General features: G+C 45.4%; 1 protein-coding gene across 2 annotated transcripts in view; it reads left to right on the forward strand.

The window, feature by feature from the left end:
* Window positions 1-19,108, forward strand: part of LOC121573756 (unconventional myosin-XVIIIa) — a 115,293-nt gene that overhangs the window by 31,507 nt on the left and 64,678 nt on the right. For both annotated transcript variants that reach the window (XM_041885981.2, XM_041885982.2), the window contains exons 3-14: window positions 8,069-8,156; window positions 8,378-8,484; window positions 8,643-8,819; window positions 11,709-11,919; window positions 12,039-12,282; window positions 12,516-12,579; window positions 12,852-12,996; window positions 14,393-14,404; window positions 15,198-15,368; window positions 17,900-17,990; window positions 18,131-18,323; window positions 18,977-19,063. In XM_041885981.2, coding sequence (XP_041741915.1) covers window positions 8,069-8,156; window positions 8,378-8,484; window positions 8,643-8,819; window positions 11,709-11,919; window positions 12,039-12,282; window positions 12,516-12,579; window positions 12,852-12,996; window positions 14,393-14,404; window positions 15,198-15,368; window positions 17,900-17,990; window positions 18,131-18,323; window positions 18,977-19,063 — 1,590 coding nt within the window. The remainder of the gene's footprint in view (window positions 1-8,068; window positions 8,157-8,377; window positions 8,485-8,642; window positions 8,820-11,708; window positions 11,920-12,038; window positions 12,283-12,515; window positions 12,580-12,851; window positions 12,997-14,392; window positions 14,405-15,197; window positions 15,369-17,899; window positions 17,991-18,130; window positions 18,324-18,976; window positions 19,064-19,108) is intronic.

The raw sequence follows: 19,108 nt of genomic DNA on the forward strand, positions 1-19,108 counted from the left end.
TAACATCTGACAAAAATATTTCATAACACTGAAGCAGCGAACTTTGTGAAGACCAATACTTGTCATTCTCAAAACTTTTGACCGCGACTGTACATAAAATGACGTCAAATCACGTTATGTACCGTAGCTTTGATTGGACTGATCATGTCAACCATTATACTTTCAAAATCTTAGCTAGCAAGCAAGCAGTCATCATCATGAATCAAGTTGATAATCTACTGACAAATCCTTTTCAATCCTTGTCATATGAAGAGAAATTATAGATAAAACGTATCGGTGCTCATGGGCCATTAGACATAAACATTACACAACAAGTTGGAAATCGCAAATTCAACAATGAGTGGTTTGGAAGGAATCAGTGGCTAACTGCAAGCATTGCAAGCAATCACTAGCCTACTATTCAGTGGAGTGGGTGTGTGGTCCAAGTCTGAGTTTAAGGGTCTCTTTTCCAAGTTTAAAAGGATAAACATTCAACATTGGCCATGCTGTCAATCCAGAATGACTTCTGCCGCGTTTGAAACACCCGAGAACTCGGAACTGGGAAATCTCAGACTTCAGTGAGTTCAAGACAACAGGGAACTCGGGGGGGTAAAAAACGATCTCCGACTAGGAAAACACGTTTTGAACGGTCATCCAACTCGGAATTCCAAGTCGGGAACTCGTGCCTCTTTCTAGAGCTCCGACCTGAAGATCACTGACGTCATGATTCGACATTTTGTTTTTTTCCCGAGTTCCCAGTTGTCTTGAATGCACCATAAATCCAGAGAATGCCAGACTTTGATGACAGTTTGACAAAATTTGCCATGAATGACCACTGCGCCACTTTCCTGTTCAAGTGAGCACAGCACAAGGTAAGTCCAAAAATGTATTGTATGCTGCTGCGTAAATGTAATATGCCAGGGAGATATGTATACTGTAGCTAAGAAAGTAATACTAAGTGTATGTTGTGTAGTAAGCTGTTAATAGGCCATGTGCCTCACCCTAATTATTTCCTCTCTTTTCCCCTCTTAATTTCGCCTACTGTTCTGACTTGGTGGTGCACATTAGCCTATAGTCTGTTTTTAGAGAAATGTCATTGAATATTGTAAGAGCTTTCATTGTCTGCTTATATATTTATCCTGACTTGGTGTACAGGGAGAACACTGTAAGAACGGCCCGTGTTCTGAATTCTGTCGCTGTACATTTCAAAAGTGCTGAACAAATACTTATGACGGACGTAGTCAATATATCTCGCTTATTAATGTCTTAATCAAAATTACTGATTGCCTCTTATCCGCTCGTCGTCCCCTTATGCCATAGTTTGTACATCTCAATTGTCAGTAGAAACCACATTTGTTTAAGCAAGTCAGCCATCTCAGCAATGTAAACATTTTTTTAAGGCAGTAAATGAGGCTGAATGAACTGTTTCGCTGCCAGACAAGGCTCTGCTGATAGCCAGGTGTAGCAGTGGTAAGGTGTTGGGACTGCTGTTGGGACTCTGCTGTTGGGACAGCTTTTTGTAGGCCCTAACAGTTTGTGGGCACTGTTTGTCACCGTTATAGTGCAATTAATGTATTGTTTAGTGTTGTGTAGGGGCTTTTCTGGCATCCAAAAATGTTTGGGGGAGTTTGCCCCACCAAGATTGAAATGCTAAAATCACCACTGGGCATAGTACTGTAGTCAAATAAGAGCAGAGGAGAATGTCTGAACATATGATGATAACTATAGCTGTCATTCTATTTATTGTAATTTTATTTTTTAGAAGGAAAAATAATATTTGCAAAAGGTTGATCTATTTCCATAGTGTGAATGTAAACTGATGTCCTGTCTCCCTGAAGTATCCTTGTCTCCCTGTACCATACAGTGGGGGAAAAAAGTATTTAGTCAGCCACCAATTGTGCAAGTTCTCCCACTTAAAAAGATGAGAGAGGCCTGTAATTTTCATCATAGGTACACGTCAACTATGAGAGACAAATTGAGGAAAAAAAATCCAGAAAATCACATTGTAGGATTTTTTATGAATTTATTTGCAAATTATGGTGGAAAATAAGTATTTGGTCACCTACAAACAAGCAAGATTTCTGGCTCTCACAGACCTGTAACTTCTTCTTTAAGAGGCTCCTCTGTCCTCCACTTGTTATCTGTATTAATGGCACCTGTTTGAACTTGTTATCAGTATAAAATACACCTGTCCACAACCTCAAACAGTCACACTCCAAACTCCACTATGGCCAAGACCAAAGAGCTGTCAAAGGACACCAGAAACAAAATTGTAGACCTGCACCAGGCTGGGAAGACTGAATCTGCAATAGGTAAGCAGCTTGGTTTGAAGAAATCAACTGTGGGAGCAATTATTAGGAAATGGAAGACATACAAGACCACTGATAATCTCCCTCGATCTGGGGCTCCACGCAAGATCTCACCCCGTGGGGTCAAAATGATCACAAGAACAGTGAGCAAAAATCCCAGAACCACACGGGGGGACCTAAAGAATGACCTGCAGAGAGCTGGGACCAAAGTAACAAAGCCTACCATCTGTAACACACTACGCCGCCAGGGACTCAAATCCTGCAGTGCAAGACGTGTCCCCCTGCTTAAGCCAGTACATGTCCAGGCCCCGTCTGAAGTTTGCTAGAGTGCATTTGGATGATCCAGAAGAGGATTGGGAGAATGTCATATGGTCAGATGAAACCAAAATATAACTTTTTGGTCAAAACTCAACTCGTCGTGTTTGGAGGACAAAGAATGCCGAGTTGCATCCAAAGAACACCATACCTACTGTGAAGCATGGGGGTGGAAACATCATGCTTTGGGGCTGTTTTTCTGCAAAGGGACCAGGACGACTGATCCGTGTAAAGGAAAGAATGAATGGGGCCATGTATCGTGAGATTTTGAGTGAAAACCTCCTTCCATCAGCAAGGGCATTGAAGATGAAACGTGGCTGGGTCTTTCAGCATGACAATGATCCAAAACACACCGCCCGGGCAACGAAGGAGTGGCTTCGTAAGAAGCATTTCAAGGTCCTGGAGTGGCCTAGCCAGTCTCCAGATCTCAACCCCATAGAAAATCTTTGGAGGGAGTTGAAAGTCCGTGTTGCCCAGCGACAGCCCCAAAACATCACTGCTCTAGAGGAGATCTGCATGGAGGAATGGGCCAAAATACCAGCAACAGTGTGTGAAAACCTTGTGAAGACTTACAGAAAACGTTTAACCTGTGTCATTGCCAACAAAGGGTATATAACAAAGTATTGAGAAACTTTTGTTATTGACCAAATACTTATTTTCCACCATAATTTGCAAATAAATTCATAGAAAATCCTACAATGTGAATTTCTGGAATTTTTTTTCTCATTTTGTCTGTCATAGTTGACGTGTACCTATGATGAAAATTACAGGCCTCTCTCATCTTTTTAAGTGGGAGAACTTGCACAATTGATGGCTGACTAAATACTTTTTTTCCCCACTGTATGTATCCATTCCATCCTGTTCCTTATGTCTTCTGTCCTCAGTGCTGCCTCAGCCTGCATGTTCCTACTGCCCTGTTGGTAGTAGCTAGTGTGAAGACACCAGTCTTCGTCCCCTTACCCTACCATCCATCCCTAAGCACTCACTCACTGTCATCAGTCCTTCCTCATATCCTCTCCTACTTTCTATCACTTTCTCACTTTCTGTCTATCTCTCCCTCTCCCACCCTCTCTTTTCCTCCCTCATTCCCGTCACCTCCACTCTCCCAGCTCAGCCCATGACTTACAGTTTGCGCTTTTCATTCTTTCGGCAAAAGGGAAGTCTTGTTTTACCTTTTGTGTGTGCACCGATGCCTTCAGTAGATTCCTGCACATTGTTGACAGTTTTTCTAATAATTTGCTAATGCTGTTGTCTGCTGAGCTTTAGGCTGAAGAGATATTATTTTGTCTCTAGACAGAGGAAGGATGTTAGTGATAGAGATATACATGGTGTTCTTGCATGTAGACTAAGCTTCATTTCTGGGGTTGATCAGCCTCTCTTGTAGGTTGAAGTTGAAACCAAGCCAGCCTCTGATGTAAGTGTAACGTCGCTGTGTGCTTTTGGATAATATCATCTTTGCATTTAATGTCAACGCTTCAAGGGACCTACTTCTAGGTTGTTAGAGGTCACAGATTTTTCTTCTCTCAGAGAAGTGGCACTCTCCTCACCCGTGTCATTGACTCAGGGTGTTTTTCAGAGATGAAGCACAGAAGACAGGCATCTCCTAAGCCTTTAGTTGGGTATACAATAGAACACCATATTACCAGTAGAGATGTCATCTGCAGGCCTTGATGTAGTCACAGAGTAAACACTATAGGAAGAATAATACTGGGCAAACACTGAGCCATTCATCCACATATTCCATCTGAGAGAGGTCTTTGTAATGTTGGACCTGTATAAGCCAACGTTAACCACACTTAATCTGATGTTGACAATCTGTGAGAAAGGAATTCTTCCAGTCATTATGATTTAAGGTATTATTATAGCTAATCTCTGTGTAGCCACATTTTTACATATTTTCAAGATTTAAAAGTAGGAAAGTACAGTGTAAAATACTAGTGTTCTAAACTAAAGGGATATACAGTTCATGTCTGCTGTTTGGATGTTTGACACAGCTGTCCTTCCTGTAGAGTAGACAGCTGCTTGGTAAATAGAACTACAGTATGGCCAACAGCCACTCTACAAATAACATGGGCTTTGGCCAGTGAACAATTGATGGTGCTTTTATGAACAGCATCTCTAAAGGTTTGGGTCTGATACACAGTATCTCTGCTATTGGCTCCTCTTTACTATATGTGTGTTCAGTCTGACGGTGAGGAAGCTGAAACAGAAGCAAGTGGTGACCCACAGTTGGAGACATCATCAACCAGCGACACAACCAGGAGTGACAGTGCAATGGGAGGCCTTGACCCACCAGCCACCAACACCTCCAAGCAGGAGAGCACAGAGGACCAGGGTTCCACCCGGAAGAAGGTGGTTAGGGTTGTTAGGAGGGTGGTGAGCAGGGTAGTGCCTGGGGTGGAGGAGCACCCTCAAGCCCCCAGCACAGAGCCAGCTAAAGCTTCCCCTATAGCCACGTCTTTACTCAAGACTGCGCCCCTCTCCGGCGAGAAGGATAACATCTCCATGGGCCTGGCCAGCCTGATGGGCCGAGGGAGGACCAAGGAGCACCCGCACCCAGGACCGCAAGGAGGACAAAGAGGAGGAGAAGGAAGTAGAGAGCCAGGAGCCTCCAGAGGAAAAAGCAGAGGAGGCCACTCCACCTCCATGTCCACTCCTACTCCTCCTACCCCTGCACCTCCTACCCCTGTTCCTCCCACCCCAGCTCCCCCCAAATTCAACCCCCTCATACATCCAATAGGGTTCACACCCAAAGCCAACTCCCTCACCCCTCCTCCAGGCGTTATCCCTGCATCCAAAGCCAACCCTCTCGCCCCCCTCCAGGTTTCTTCCCTGTCCCAAAAAACAACCTTTTTGCCCCTCCTCCAGGCCCTTTTTGCCCCAAAACAAAATCTTCTTGCCCGGCCCCTCTTCCAGGGTTCGTCCCTGCCCCTCGCTCATCGGCTGTAAAGAAACCAGAGGTACAGAGTGCCTGCCTTCAAATGCCTGCCTAGAGAGAGTATTACATTAGTCAATGGATCATGCGGTTGTGATATGTGCACTGAACACTTATTAACCTGTTCTGTGTGTGAAATTAACACAATTAAGAATTATGCCTATTGATTATATTTTTCACAGTCATCGTACAGTAAGTTACCTGGGCTAGGCCAAAGGATGTGCATAACAAACCTTTAGAAGAACCATGGCATCAATAGACTCTGGTGTGTCTGGGTGGGGACTCACCTGGGTTGGTGATGTAACCTACTGTAGGTTCCGGAGCTGGTCCCTACAGAGGAGAACCACAGGCGTCTGAGGAAGATCCTTACCGGAGCTAGCTCTACTGTAACTTCACCTCTCTCTTTCAGCCTGTATGTCTGCCTGCTCTGCTGTGCTATTACCCAGTCTTACCTTGCCATGGGTCCGTGCCACCCTTCTGTGCTTCAGCATGGGGACAGGTGCACTGTCTCATGCGGCCCCAAACTGGTGTTGATCACTAGCAGCAGGGTTTGAATTATGGAGGTGCCCTGTGGTGTTGTAATTGGAACCCTGACTAGCAGCATCAGTGTTATGTCTTTTCAGCTTAGAGCTTATAGCCTACGTCAGTCTGTCATATGGCCTCCTATCATGGCTTAGGAGCTCTCCTTAGTCCTATGGATAAGGGCTCATATGAATAAGGGTCCTGTGTGTGTCCTCATTTGCCCGATCCACAGGAATGTCTATGTTCTTACATTGATGTATTCTGTCCTTTTGGCATTCACTTTCTGACAAATGGGTGTTCATTTCCCCTGAGGTTGAAGTCTGTTTTTATCCACTTGGGGAGGATATTGTGTTCTTTTAATGCTGGATTGCGACTGAACCTGTTGATTCCAGATCCCAGCTGTCACATCCACTCTAAAAACACTCTGTGATCTGTTTTTTAAATATCTCCTCAGTCCTCCTTCTGCGGTCTCATCTCTTCTTCTCTGTCTCTCCCTTTGTGTATCTGTGTTGCATCTCTGCTTGCTGCTGTCCTCGTTGCTGTGTGCGTATCCGGTGGCGGCTTGTCAGGTACTGTCCGTCCCCTGTCACCTCTTCCTAGGATGGCCACCCACCCACTGCCCTCACACAAGGCCTGGCCGGAGTGTGTGCTCATGTTTCGTGCTCTCTTTTAACTGACCTCGCCGTCCCCTACCCCTGTCTCACCCACCAGGGGTTCTGTCTGCACCCCATACTCATTCCCTCACCATGTTGTTGTGGACTGAATTCTTTCCCTCTGTCCGTGAAGCACTGCTGGAAGTCCCAGTAATATGACCTAACCTCTCCCACAGAGACGGCCTCTGCAGGACATAGTTACATAGACTGGTAAAGCTAGAAGGATTAACATGTGCTTTCTTTTGTTGTTTTTCACAGCCAATGTGTGGGTGTCAGTTATTTTCTTCATCTGCATGTGTTATCCTACCTTCCACCCAAATTCACAAAAGATACTTGTTACTTGGCTGTTGGCAAGTGTTTGAGCATGCAGTATGGTCCTCAAAGTTGATCTCTGACCTCTGGATTGACCCCCTCTTCCTGCCCTCCTCCAGACATTGGTGGATCAGGACCCCGTGTCCCTCCTGCAGGTGGCCCACATGGCCGCTTCTCAACCCAAGGTCTGCCCACTGCTATGCCTGACTGCAATACCCCATGCATCTCCTTCAGTTCTGCCCTGGACGTGTTGTGTGTGAATCACAGAGCCTACATCCTCAGCTGGGATTTTGTATCTGTGATGAACCATTAGAATATTGAGAAACTCTTGAAATACATGACTTATTAAGCCCTTTTTTATCTGATGATGGTGAAGTGAGTTCCTCAGTATTCTACTCTGTCTAGTAGGTTTACAGTGAGAGTGTATTCTTGTCTAGTGATGTGGCTTGCTTTTCAGTATGATTTTCAGATCCTGAGAAACTCAAATTGCATGATGTGTCCACAGATTAATTGTCATATGATGTGTGTTTAGTTTGTCCAGTCATGTGTTGTGCTGTGTAACTTGTGCTGTGTAATGGTGTTAGGTTATGTAGCATGCTTTATTCATGACTCCCTATCCTTTCAGTGAGAGTGGATTCTCAGTAGTTTGGTTGCAGGGAGTGATCTGATGGGTAACACACAGAGTAGGGACCAGGGGCCTGCCTAGTAGGCCATGAGGGGCTTTCTGGAGGCCAGGTGTGGGTTTGCAAGGTAAGAGGGTAGGGGCAGTGGGTGGTCGGGTCAAGTGTTCCGTGGGGAAGAACAAGGGCTGAAACCCCAAAACTCCTCCTCCCTCATGGAGAGGATGACACTGCAATGCAAAGCCCAGTTCTGTTCCTGTCCTCCAGTTCAAATATGTCCGGTTACTGAGGATGACAACCTCTTCACTGGTGTTAATTCATCTAGCTCATTCATCTCTCTGGGTATACACCTCTGCTCCTGCCTTCTAGCTTTTCCTCTTTTAGAAATGTACTAACCCTGTCTGTGGGCCCGCTCTCTCACAGGTGAAGACTGAGGAGCAGATAGCTGCTGAGAAGGCCTGGTACGGGACCGAGAAAGTATGGCTGGTTCACAAGGATGGATTCTCCTTGGGTTAGTAGACATGAACGCCGCCATTCACCCCAATATGATCAACATTTAAGCATATTCAATTAACTGTTGATTTATCTGAGTGAAGTAGTAATCCTTATTTGTATTGATTTTGTAAATGTGTTCAATATAACACATCATGCAGCCTAGACAAACATTTGATCTGTGACATAATCAGTGGCTGTAGATCATAATGATACTGACTGTCTGACTGGTCACCACAGCGACCCTGTTGAAGACGGAGCCAGGCAGTCTGCCAGAGGGGAAAGTCAAGATCAGACTGGAGAGCGACGGCTCGTTGCTGGATGTGGATGAGGATGATGTGGAGAAGGTAGACCTAAACTCATCAAAATGTACATGATGATTGGCCCCTGTAGTGCACCTAATTGAATTGTTCTCCTATTGGATCCTTTTACTTTTATTGGGTCATTATCTGAAGAGAAGAGTCTGTGGTGTATCAACTCTTTGAACTCTGACCCATGTGTGTAGGCAAACCCTCTATCGTTTGACCGTGTGGAGGACCTGTCCTCGCTGCAGTACCTCAATGAGTCCAGTGTGATGCACTCCCTGCGCCAGCGCTACGGGGGCAACCTCATCCACACCCATGCTGGGCCCAACATGGTGGTCATCAACCCCATCAGCGCTCCCTCCATGTACTCTGAGAAGGTACTGTTCTGGGTGGAGCCTGGGGTTAGCAGGATAGGGGAGGGGATATCTTCTAGGAGAGTAGCAAGTACACCAGAGTTTTTCCATTTCAATTATTATACAACATTCTTGCAACCAATAGAATGTTATATATATATGGGGGATACAACCATCCCAGCTCTGCAGATTTTGCTGCGAAGAGACAGAATCATTAGATCACTTGTTTTGGTACTGCCCATAGGTAGCTTGTTTTTGGTCGCAGGTTCAGGATTTGCTGAATAATTGCAACATTTACCTGGAGCCAACTCTGCAAATAGCACTGCTGGGTGACTTGAAAAGCTGTAGTCAATCGATCAATAATATAATACTACTCTTAGTAAAAATGTTCATCTTTAATTTACACTGTAGAAACTCTGAGAATTGAAAGGTTCAGAACTTTTGTGAAACATCACAGCACAGTTGAAAAATATGTGGCAATTAGAAATCAAAACTGGATGGTCTTCAGAGATACTGTAGATGGGAGGGGTTGAGGCGGGCTGAAGGGTGGGACTAAAAACGAATAAAAAAAGATTACTAATGTAAAATATACTGTGTCTGTAAAATGTATATAGTACATATAAGCTGTAAGTATTGTTGTCCATTAGTTTACTCCAATTTGGGGAGGGATGGTAGGGTTAGGGGAAAATGATAAAGAAGGAATATATATATATATATATATACTGCTCAAAAAAATAAAGTGAACACTAAAATAACACATCCTAGATCTGAATGAATGAAATAATCTTATTAAATACTTTTTTCTTTACATAGTTGAATGTGCTGACAACAAAATCACACAAAAATTATCAATGGAAATCAAATTTATCAACCCATGAAGGTCTGGATTTGGAGTCATCCTCAAAATTAAAGTGGAAAACCACACTACAGGCTGATCCAACTTTGATGTAATGTCCTTAAAACAAGTCAAAATGAGGCTCAGTAGTGTGTGTTGCCTCCACGTGCCTCTATGACCTCCCTACAACGCCTGGGCATGCTCCTGATGAGGTGGCGGATGGTCTCCAGAGGGATCTCCTCCCAGACCTGGACTAAAGCATCCGCCAACTCCTGGACAGTCTGTGGTGCAACGTGGCATTGGTGGATGGAGCGAGACATGATGTCCCAGATGTGCTCAATTGGATTCAGGTCTGGGGAACGGGCGCGCCAGTCCATAGCATCAATGCCTTCCTCTTGCAGGAACTGCTGACACACTCCAGCCACATGAGGTCTAGCATTGTCTTGCATTAGGAGGAACCCAGGGCCAACCGCACCAGCATATGGTCTTACAAGGGGTCTGAGGATCTCATCTCGGTACCTAATGGCAGTCAGGCTACCTCTGGCGAGCACATGGAGGGCTGTGCGGCCCCCCCAAAGAAATGCCACCCCACACCATGACTGACCCACCGCCAAACCGGTCATGCTGGAGGATGTTGCAGGCAGCAGAACGTTCTCCACAGCGTCTCCAGACTCTGTCACATGTGCTCAGTGTGAACCTGCTTTCATCTGTGAAGAGCACAGGGCGCCAGTGGCGAATTTGCTAATCTTGGTGTTCTCTGGCAAATGCCAAACGTCCTGCACGGTGTTGGGCTGTAAGCACAACCCCCACCTGTGGACGTCGGGCCCTCATACCACCCTCATGGAGTCTGTTTCTGACCGTTTGAGCAGACACATGCACATTTGTGGCCTGCTGGAGGTCATTTTGCAGGGCTCTGGCAGTGCTCCTCCTGCTCCTCCTTGCACAAAGGCGGAGGTAGCAGTCCTGCTGCTGGGTTGTTGCCCTCCTACGGCCTCCTCCACGTCTCCTGATGTACTGGCCTGTCTCCTGGTAGCGCCTCCATGCTCTGGACACTACGCTGACAGACACAGCAAACCTTCTTGCCACAGCTCGCATTGATGTGCCATCCTGGATGAGCTGCACTACCTGAGCCACTTGTGTGGGTTGTAGACTCGTGACAGACGTGACAGAGTCTGGAGATGCCGTGGAGAACGTTCTGCTGCCTGCAACATTCTCCAGCATGACCGGTTTGGCGGTGGGTCAGTCATGGTGTGGGGTGGCATTTCTTTGGGGGGCCTGACTGCCATTAGGTACCGAGATGAGATCCTCAGACCCCTTGTGAGACCATATGCTGGTGCGGTTGGCCCTGGGTTCCTCCTAATGCAAGACAATGCTAGACCTCATGTGGCTGGAGTGTGTCAGCAGTTCTTGCAAGAGGAAGGCATTGATGCTATGGACTGGCCCGCCCGTTCCCCAGACCTGAATCCAATTGAGCACATCTGGGACATCATGTCTCGCTCCATCCACCAACGCCACGTTGCACCACAGACTGTCCAGGAGTTGGCGGATGCTTTAGTCCAGGTCTGGGAGGAGATCCCTCAGGAGACCATCCGCCACCTCATCAGGAGCATGCCCAGGCGTTGTAGGGAGGTCATACAGGCACGTGGAGGCCACACACACTACTGAGCCTCATTTTGACTTGTTTTAAGGACATTACATCAAAGTTGGATCAGCCTGTAGTGTGGTTTTCCACTTTAATTTTGAGGGTGACTCCAAATCCAGACCTCCATGGGTTGATACATTTGATTTCCATTAATAATTTTTGTTTGATTTTGTTGTCAGCACATTCAACTATGTAAAGAAAAAAGTATTTAATAAGATTATTTCATTCATTCAGATCTAGGATGTGTTGTTTAAGTGTTCCCTTTATTTTTTTGAGCAGTGTGTATATATATCTTATCTAGCTTATCTATCTATATGGAGGATTGGAAATGATGCAGACAATTAGAGTGTGGGTTCTGTCAATGTATCTGCAATATTAAAGCTGATTGGTGAGGCTTTATATGGTGAGAATGACACTCAGTTCTCTCTCTCCCCAGGTGATGCACATGTTTAAGGGGTGCAGGAGGGAGGACACAGCGCCTCACATCTATGGCGTGGCCCAGTCAGCCTATAGGAACCTGTTGACCACGCGTCAGGACCAGTCCATTGTGCTACTGGGGCAGAGCGGCAGCGGCAAGACCACCAACTGTCAACACCTGGTCCAATACCTGGTCACCATCGCTGGTAGCACTGGCAAGACCTTCTCTGGTAGGTTTTGAGGGGAAAGAATATGCAGTACGTTACGGAACAAGTTATTCACATTTTCATTTGCAAGTCCACTATTTGCCTGCTATTTCCTATTTGGCCTGTTTCTGTGTGTTTCCCAGCGGAGAAGTGGCAGGCAGTCTACACAATCCTGGAGGCCTTTGGGAACAGCTCCACCTCCATGAACGAAAATGCCAGTCGCTTCTCTCACATCGTGTCCCTGGATGTTGACCAGGCTGGCCAGGTGGCCTCGGCCTCCATTCAGACCATGCTGCTAGAGAAGCTAAGAGTGACCAGGCGGCCAGAGGGAGAGTCCACCTTCAACGTCTTCTACTACATGATGGCTGGAGCTGACAGCTCTCTCAAGTAAGCTGTCATTTTCCTCAGACCTCTGTGTGGAGTGGACCTACACCCTTGCCAAACTCTCTCTTTCTCCGCTCCCTCTCTCACCTCTCTCCCTTTCACCTCTCCATCTTTCTACTCTCTCCATTTACTTTAAAGTGTCTGTGTTTTGAAGGTCAGAAACTCTTGAGTAGCTCTGTCAGGTATACTCTTGTCATTGTGACTGAATGACAGCTTGTCTCATGTTGCCTTCCCAGGACTAAGCTGCACTTCAACCACTTTGCTGAAAACAGTGCTTTTGGAATCGTGCCTCAACCCAAGGTAACTCTACCCAGGTCCCCAAAAACCTTGTGGGAAAGACCTTGTGTCAGGAAAGTTTTATTTGGTTGTGTGAATAGACTCACACTGCTTTTTATGCAAGTGTTTTATTTTTGTATTCTCTTTGTATTTTATTTTCTGCTGTATTTCCTATGTGTAACTTGTTGTGTAATTGTAAGATGCAGGGCTCCCAATGGGACTCACTGTTAAAATAAAGGTAAAATAAAGACAGTCCATATTAACACCTGTCGTTTCTCCCCCCAATGCTTGCCCAGTCTGAGGACAAGCAGCGGGCCTCCCAGCAGTTCACCAAGCTGCAGGCAGCCATGAAGGTCCTGGGCATCAGTGGGGAGGAACAGAGGGCCTTCTGGCTGGTCCTGGGGGCCATCTACCACCTAGGGGCTGCAGGGGCCACCAAGGGTAAGACCTGCAGAACTGTACACACCAGGAGCCTACTCTGACACAATGTCAGATGTTCAATTCAGAGGCTAATAATGGAGCTGCATTCTGTATTTAAATTCCATGAAACACTTACAACTAACATGACAGATGCATGTTTTCTGTATTCAACAAAAATAGAATACATTTGCATAGTGTATCTGAAAGAGTAAAGCCAAGCAAAGAGACACTGGGTGTAGCTGCCATCTATCAGGGCCTTTTTGTTTCAAGGAGCTTTTCGATCTGAGAACATTCAGAGAACATTTGTGACAGTTCTGAAGTCTAAGAGCACTTTCAATAATTCCACATTTTACCATCTGCAGGAGAGATGTTCATTGTGTTCCTTTACCGTTCAGCCATGCGCAACACAAGTACCAAAATGGTTGGTGTCAGTTTGAGACAGTTGGGCGACAACTGATGAGTTTTAAGTGTTCCAACTCAAGAAGCAACAAAGTCCCAGCCCAACTTCAGCCTTAAACTGACTAAATGCCTTGTCATTGGAAAGCTCCCAATGTCTGCTTGCTGCTGTGCCTCCGCAGAGAACAACCCAGTGTGTTTGATTTCTATTTGCCTGACAGCCCAGAACGAGACGGATTGTTTACACTGTAGTAATGAAAATGGATGTGTGTGCAGTTGGAATGCTTATTCACATTGTCTAATGTTGCCTTCTCTGCAGTGTCAGTCATAGAGGAAATTGGTAATGATCCCAAACAAACACCCTTCTGGGTGTGTTTGTGTCTTCTACTCTTTTGATCACCTTCTCTTCCTCTCTGTCTCCGAAGTGTTAATTGATAAACTCCAATCTAAAGATACATATTTGCTGGGTTACAATCTGTCAGATCATTGACCAAAAAATCTGTCAGTTGCCACTTGGTGGAAATCTGTTTACACTTGCTGCCCTCTCCTATAATACTACAACATCTTTGTAGTATTATAAAGAGTTTAGAAATTGGTGTGTTCATTGGAGGTTTGATGAAACACCCTAATGATAAGCAGTGCAGTTTGACTAGGTAACACCAGAGGGCAGCATAGACATTTATTCATCATGAGTTGCACTGTCAAAACACCGAAGAAGTGCATGACTATCCACCTGCTATCAGTAGATCTGACAATGAACGGGAGGTTGATTGGGTGTTCTGACAAGTGTGGGCTGTTCTATTCCTCAACTCTCTGTAAATTGTTTTCCAATGAAGCTCCTGAATGCAGTGTGTTAGTCAGACCCTGTTAAAGCGTGCCCATTGCTGCTGTTTGAGTGATGTGTGTGTGAGCGTTTGTCTTTTCATGTACTGTATACATTGCTACTGTTGCTCCAACTGTTGTTCTGTTCTAACCACCTGTTCTTACTTGCATGTTGCATGCTGCTCCCCTTGCATTGCAGACACAGACAAAGGTAAAAACACCCTCTCCATATTGTTATGTTCTGCCTCTGTGCATTTATCGCTGTGATGCAGACATGGTGTCATTAGCATTTTAATGAAGTTCTCAGTCTTTTTCTTTGATTGTCTTCACAACCTTCTTGCTTGTCACAACACGGTGGCATGGGATGCTCTCATAGGCACGATGAAACAGGGAGATCCCAGCATGCCTCAGTCAGAAGCGCAAATGTCTGATGTTCCCCAGTCAGTCGCCCTCTTAAGTGTCTGAGGGAAGGTTCCTCTCCAATACCGCACTGAAATTAAAACCCACTTCTATCCACTCACTCTCATCACCCATCCACCAGACTTGGTTTGCAGACCAAGGCTTGTGTTTCTGCAACTTCATACTTTAGAATGATAGTCCCTGTAATTATTTCCTGTGGATGTCTGGATGAAGGACTTGTAGCTGTGAGAAAAATAACATTGAGAAAAATGTAAGATCTTTCAGAACTACGTTAAACGGTAGCGGCAAAAAAGCTTTTAGTTAATGGGACTGTAGAGAAGTAGGAGAATTTTGAATTTATACCATTTAGATGCACAGTACCTTGAATGTGCTTTGTAGGCTACATTTCACTATCCTGATGAGGTTGTTGTTTATTATTATTATTAGCTCTTCTACTATCACAGCTGTGTTAGCCTGGGGCAGGGTCGACTTGACCCAGACACACATCGCCTCTGTCAGTAACTGCAGTCTCCTGTCGTGGATAGACACACTGTCCCCATGGTTGTTGGCAGAGGAGATAATGATGGTATTTCTGTGTGTCTCAGCCGGTAGGAAACAATTTGCACGTCATGAGTGGGCGCAGAAGGCTGCCTACCTGCTGGGCTGCACTCTAGAAGAGCTCTCCTCCTCCATCTTCAAGCACCAGGCCAAGGGCACCCTGCCCAGAGCCAGCTCTATACGTCAGGGGACAGACGATGCACCAGGAGACTCCTCAGGTACACCTGGGACTAAACACACACACACACACACATGCCCCTCAGCTCATCACCTAAGAGACACGACACGCTTCTCTGAATGTTAAAGCTTATCTAAGTAATGACTACAGTCCCAGAGTGGTTATTGATGGGTAGGTATAAAAAAAATCTCAGGACGATTTTAGAAGTCTTCCTTATGCATTGCCCTTGAAATGTTAATTTCATTGTACAGTATCTGAGAGTTTTATCAGGGGTTGACACACATAATGTGAAGGACATACAGTGAGGGGAAAAACCTATTTGATCCCCTGCTGATTTTGTAAATTTGCCCACTGACAAAGAAATGATCAGTCTATAATTTTAATGGTAGGTTTATTTGAACAGTGAGAGACAGAATAACAACAAAAACATCCAGAAAAACGCATATCAAAAATGTTATAAATTGATTTGCATTTTAATGAGGGAAATAAGTATTTGACCCCCTCTCAATCAGAAAGATTTCTGGCTCCCAGGTGTCTTTTATACAGGTAACGAGCTGAGATTAGGAGCACACTCTTAAAGGGAGTGCTCCTAATCTCAGTTTGTTACCTGTATAAAAGACACCTGTCCACAGAAGCAATCAATCAATCAGATTCCAAACTCTCCATCATGGCCAAGACCAAAGAGCTCTCCAAGGATGTCAGGGACAAGATTGTAGACCTACACAAGGCTGGAATAGGCTACAAGACCACCGCCAAGCAGCTTGGTGAGAAGGTGACAACAGTTGGTGCGATTATTCGCAAATGGAAGAAACACAAAATAACTGTCAATCTCCCTCGGCCTGGGGCTCCATGCAAGATCTCACCTCGTGGAGTTGCAATGATCATGAGAACGGTGAGGAATCAGCCCAGAACTACACAGGAGGATCTTGTCAATGATCTCAAGGCAGCTGGGACCATAGTCACCAAGAAAACAATTGGTAACACACTACGCCGTGAAGGACTGAAATCCTGCAGCGCCCGCAAGGTCTCCCTGCTCAAGAAAGCACATATACATGCCCGTCTGAAGTTTGCCAATGAACATCTGAACGATTCAGAGGAGAACTGGGTGAAAGTGTAGTGGTCAGATGAGACCAAAATGGAGCTCTTTGGCATCAACTCAACTCGCCGTGTTTGGAGGAGGAGGAATGCTGCCTATGACCCCAAGAACACCATCCCCACCGTCAAACATGGAGGTGGAAACATTATGCTTTGGGGGTGTTTTTCTGCTAAGGGGACAGGACAACTTCACTGCATCAAAGGGACGATGGACGGGGCCATGAACCGTCAAATCTTGGGTGAGAACCTCCTTCCCTCAACCAGGGCATTGAAAATGGATCGTGGAGGGGTATTCTAGCATGACAATGACCCAAAACACACGGCCAAGGCAACAAAGGAATGGCTCAAGAGGAAGCACATTAAGGTCCTGGAGTGGCCTAGCCAGTCTCCAGACCTTAATCCCATAGAAAATCTGTGGAGGGAGCTGAAGGTTCGAGTTGCCAAACGTCAGCCTCGAAACCTTAATGACTTGGAGAAGATCTGCAAAGAGGAGTGGGACAAAATCCCTCCTGAGATGTGTGCAAACTTGGTGGCCAACTACAAGAAACGTCTGACCTCTGTGATTGCCAACAAGGGTTTTGCCACCAAGTACTAAGTCATGTTTGCAGAGGGGTCAAATACTTATTTCCCTCATTTAAAATGCAAATCAATTTATAACATTTTTGACATGCGTTTTTCTTGATTTTTTTGTTGTTATTCTGTCTCTCACTGTTCAAATAAACCTACCATTAAAATTATAGACTGATCATTTCATTGTCAGTGGGCAAACGTACAAAATCAGCAGGGGATCAAATACTTTTTTCCCTCACTGTATAGGCAGTCAGAACCGTATCACAGGAGAACTGGACAGTTGGCCTTTATTTTACCTTGTCTGTGACCTCCCTCCAGCCACCTTTAGCTCAGTAGCTATATTCCTGGATATGGTAGATTATTGTATCATTCCGGCTCTGTACTCTGAACCTTCCTAGATTACACTGTGCTTTGTGGCCAGACTCAGACTTGTCAGAAGTTCTCAGATCAAACCACACAACATCCACATCCATGCCTCATGACACTGGGCACCTGGTAAACCTTACTGACATGGGATAGCTTTCACATCTACACAAAGGTTTACCAGATGCACACTGCCATGAGGCATACATGTGGATGTTGTGTGTGGTTTGATCTGAGCACTGCTGACAAGTCAGTCTAAACCTTCCTAGATTAGTGAGTAGAATACAGAGCCAGTAGGTTACAGTAATGTTGCCACACATCAGACATGGTTGTGATTTACCTGTCTTCCTCTATTACCACCTCAGAGATTCAAGGGCAATAGCACTAGGTTTAGCTGGTTTCCTGCAGTTATCCCATTTAAAATGTCACACTCACTGGAGTGAGCCGAGCATTCCGTGCCTCTGCAGTTGCTATGTATGCTGTCTGATCTGATGACAGGGACGTTGTTGTGAATTTGTCTCTTTTCACCTATTCTCCTACCAGGTTCCAAGGCCACAGCCATGGAGTGTTTAGAAGCCATGGCATCTGGGCTGTACTCAGAGATCTTCACCCTCCTCGTCTCCCTCATCAACCGGTTAGTCACCATTTTACCAGAGATGGAGGGAGATGATGCAGGCATGCGCCACTACAGTTGGTTCTCTGTTTATGCTCTGCTGCCTTGTACTTGTTGTTTTGATGTTATGTTTTTTCGGTCTGACTGTGTGTGTGTGTCAGTGCTCTGAAGACCAGCCAGCACTCTCTGTGCTCCCTGCTCATCGTGGACACCCCGGGCTTTCAGAACCCTCGCCTGGCCAAGCGGGAGCGCGGAGCCACCTTTGAAGAACTCTGCCATAACTACACCCAGGAGCGCCTGCAGACGCTGTTCTATCAGCGCACCTTTGTACAGGAGCTAGAGAGATACAAAGAGGTATCTTAATATGCACAGTACACACACACACACACACACACACACACTTTTAAGGATTCAAATATACATTCTCACATACGGACATAAGATGACACATTATTACTTCCTGTAAGCCATTGCAAATTAGAGCTTCATAGATTTCATGGTTTCTACCCCCTCATCAATACTGTCAGTGACACCGTGAGCCCATATAATGGCCCATATGATTGCCATCTCTCCTCCCCTGCCGGGCCCAAAGTGAGTTCACTCATCACTGGCTGTGTGAACTGGGTTGAGCTGCTTACTGAGCCTCGCTGGCTGATGAAGAATAACACCTCTGTCTTTAACTGCCTCTTCTCTTCACACAGCAGATCTACTCTCTAATGCTAGTCTATACACACGTCATAATAGGGCTGAATTATCCCTGACAACTCTGTCCTAACTGATGTGTGGCTAATCACTCCCATTATACAAAACACAATGGTTTCACTTTCATAGCCTGTAGCTGTTTATGAGCAGTTTATAACAGTTTTATTACTATGTATATACTATATCTGATAATGAGTAACATAATGAACTAATTCCTATAGTAGACAACAAAAAAACTTGGCACCCTTTCTTCATATCTATGTTACTGTCATTGGTTCCTAATCATCCCCTCTGTTCCCCCTTAGGAGAACATAGAGCTTGCATTAGATGACATGGAGCCCAGAACATCTCTGTCTGTAGCTGCAGTAGACCAAGCGTCAAGTCAAGCACTGGTAAGTACACTCCTTCAATATCTATATTCACACCAGAGTTTACCC

This window comes from Coregonus clupeaformis, chromosome 9 (assembly GCF_020615455.1).
Source record: "Coregonus clupeaformis isolate EN_2021a chromosome 9, ASM2061545v1, whole genome shotgun sequence".
In the NCBI taxonomy this organism is placed as follows: Eukaryota; Metazoa; Chordata; class Actinopteri; order Salmoniformes; family Salmonidae; genus Coregonus; species Coregonus clupeaformis.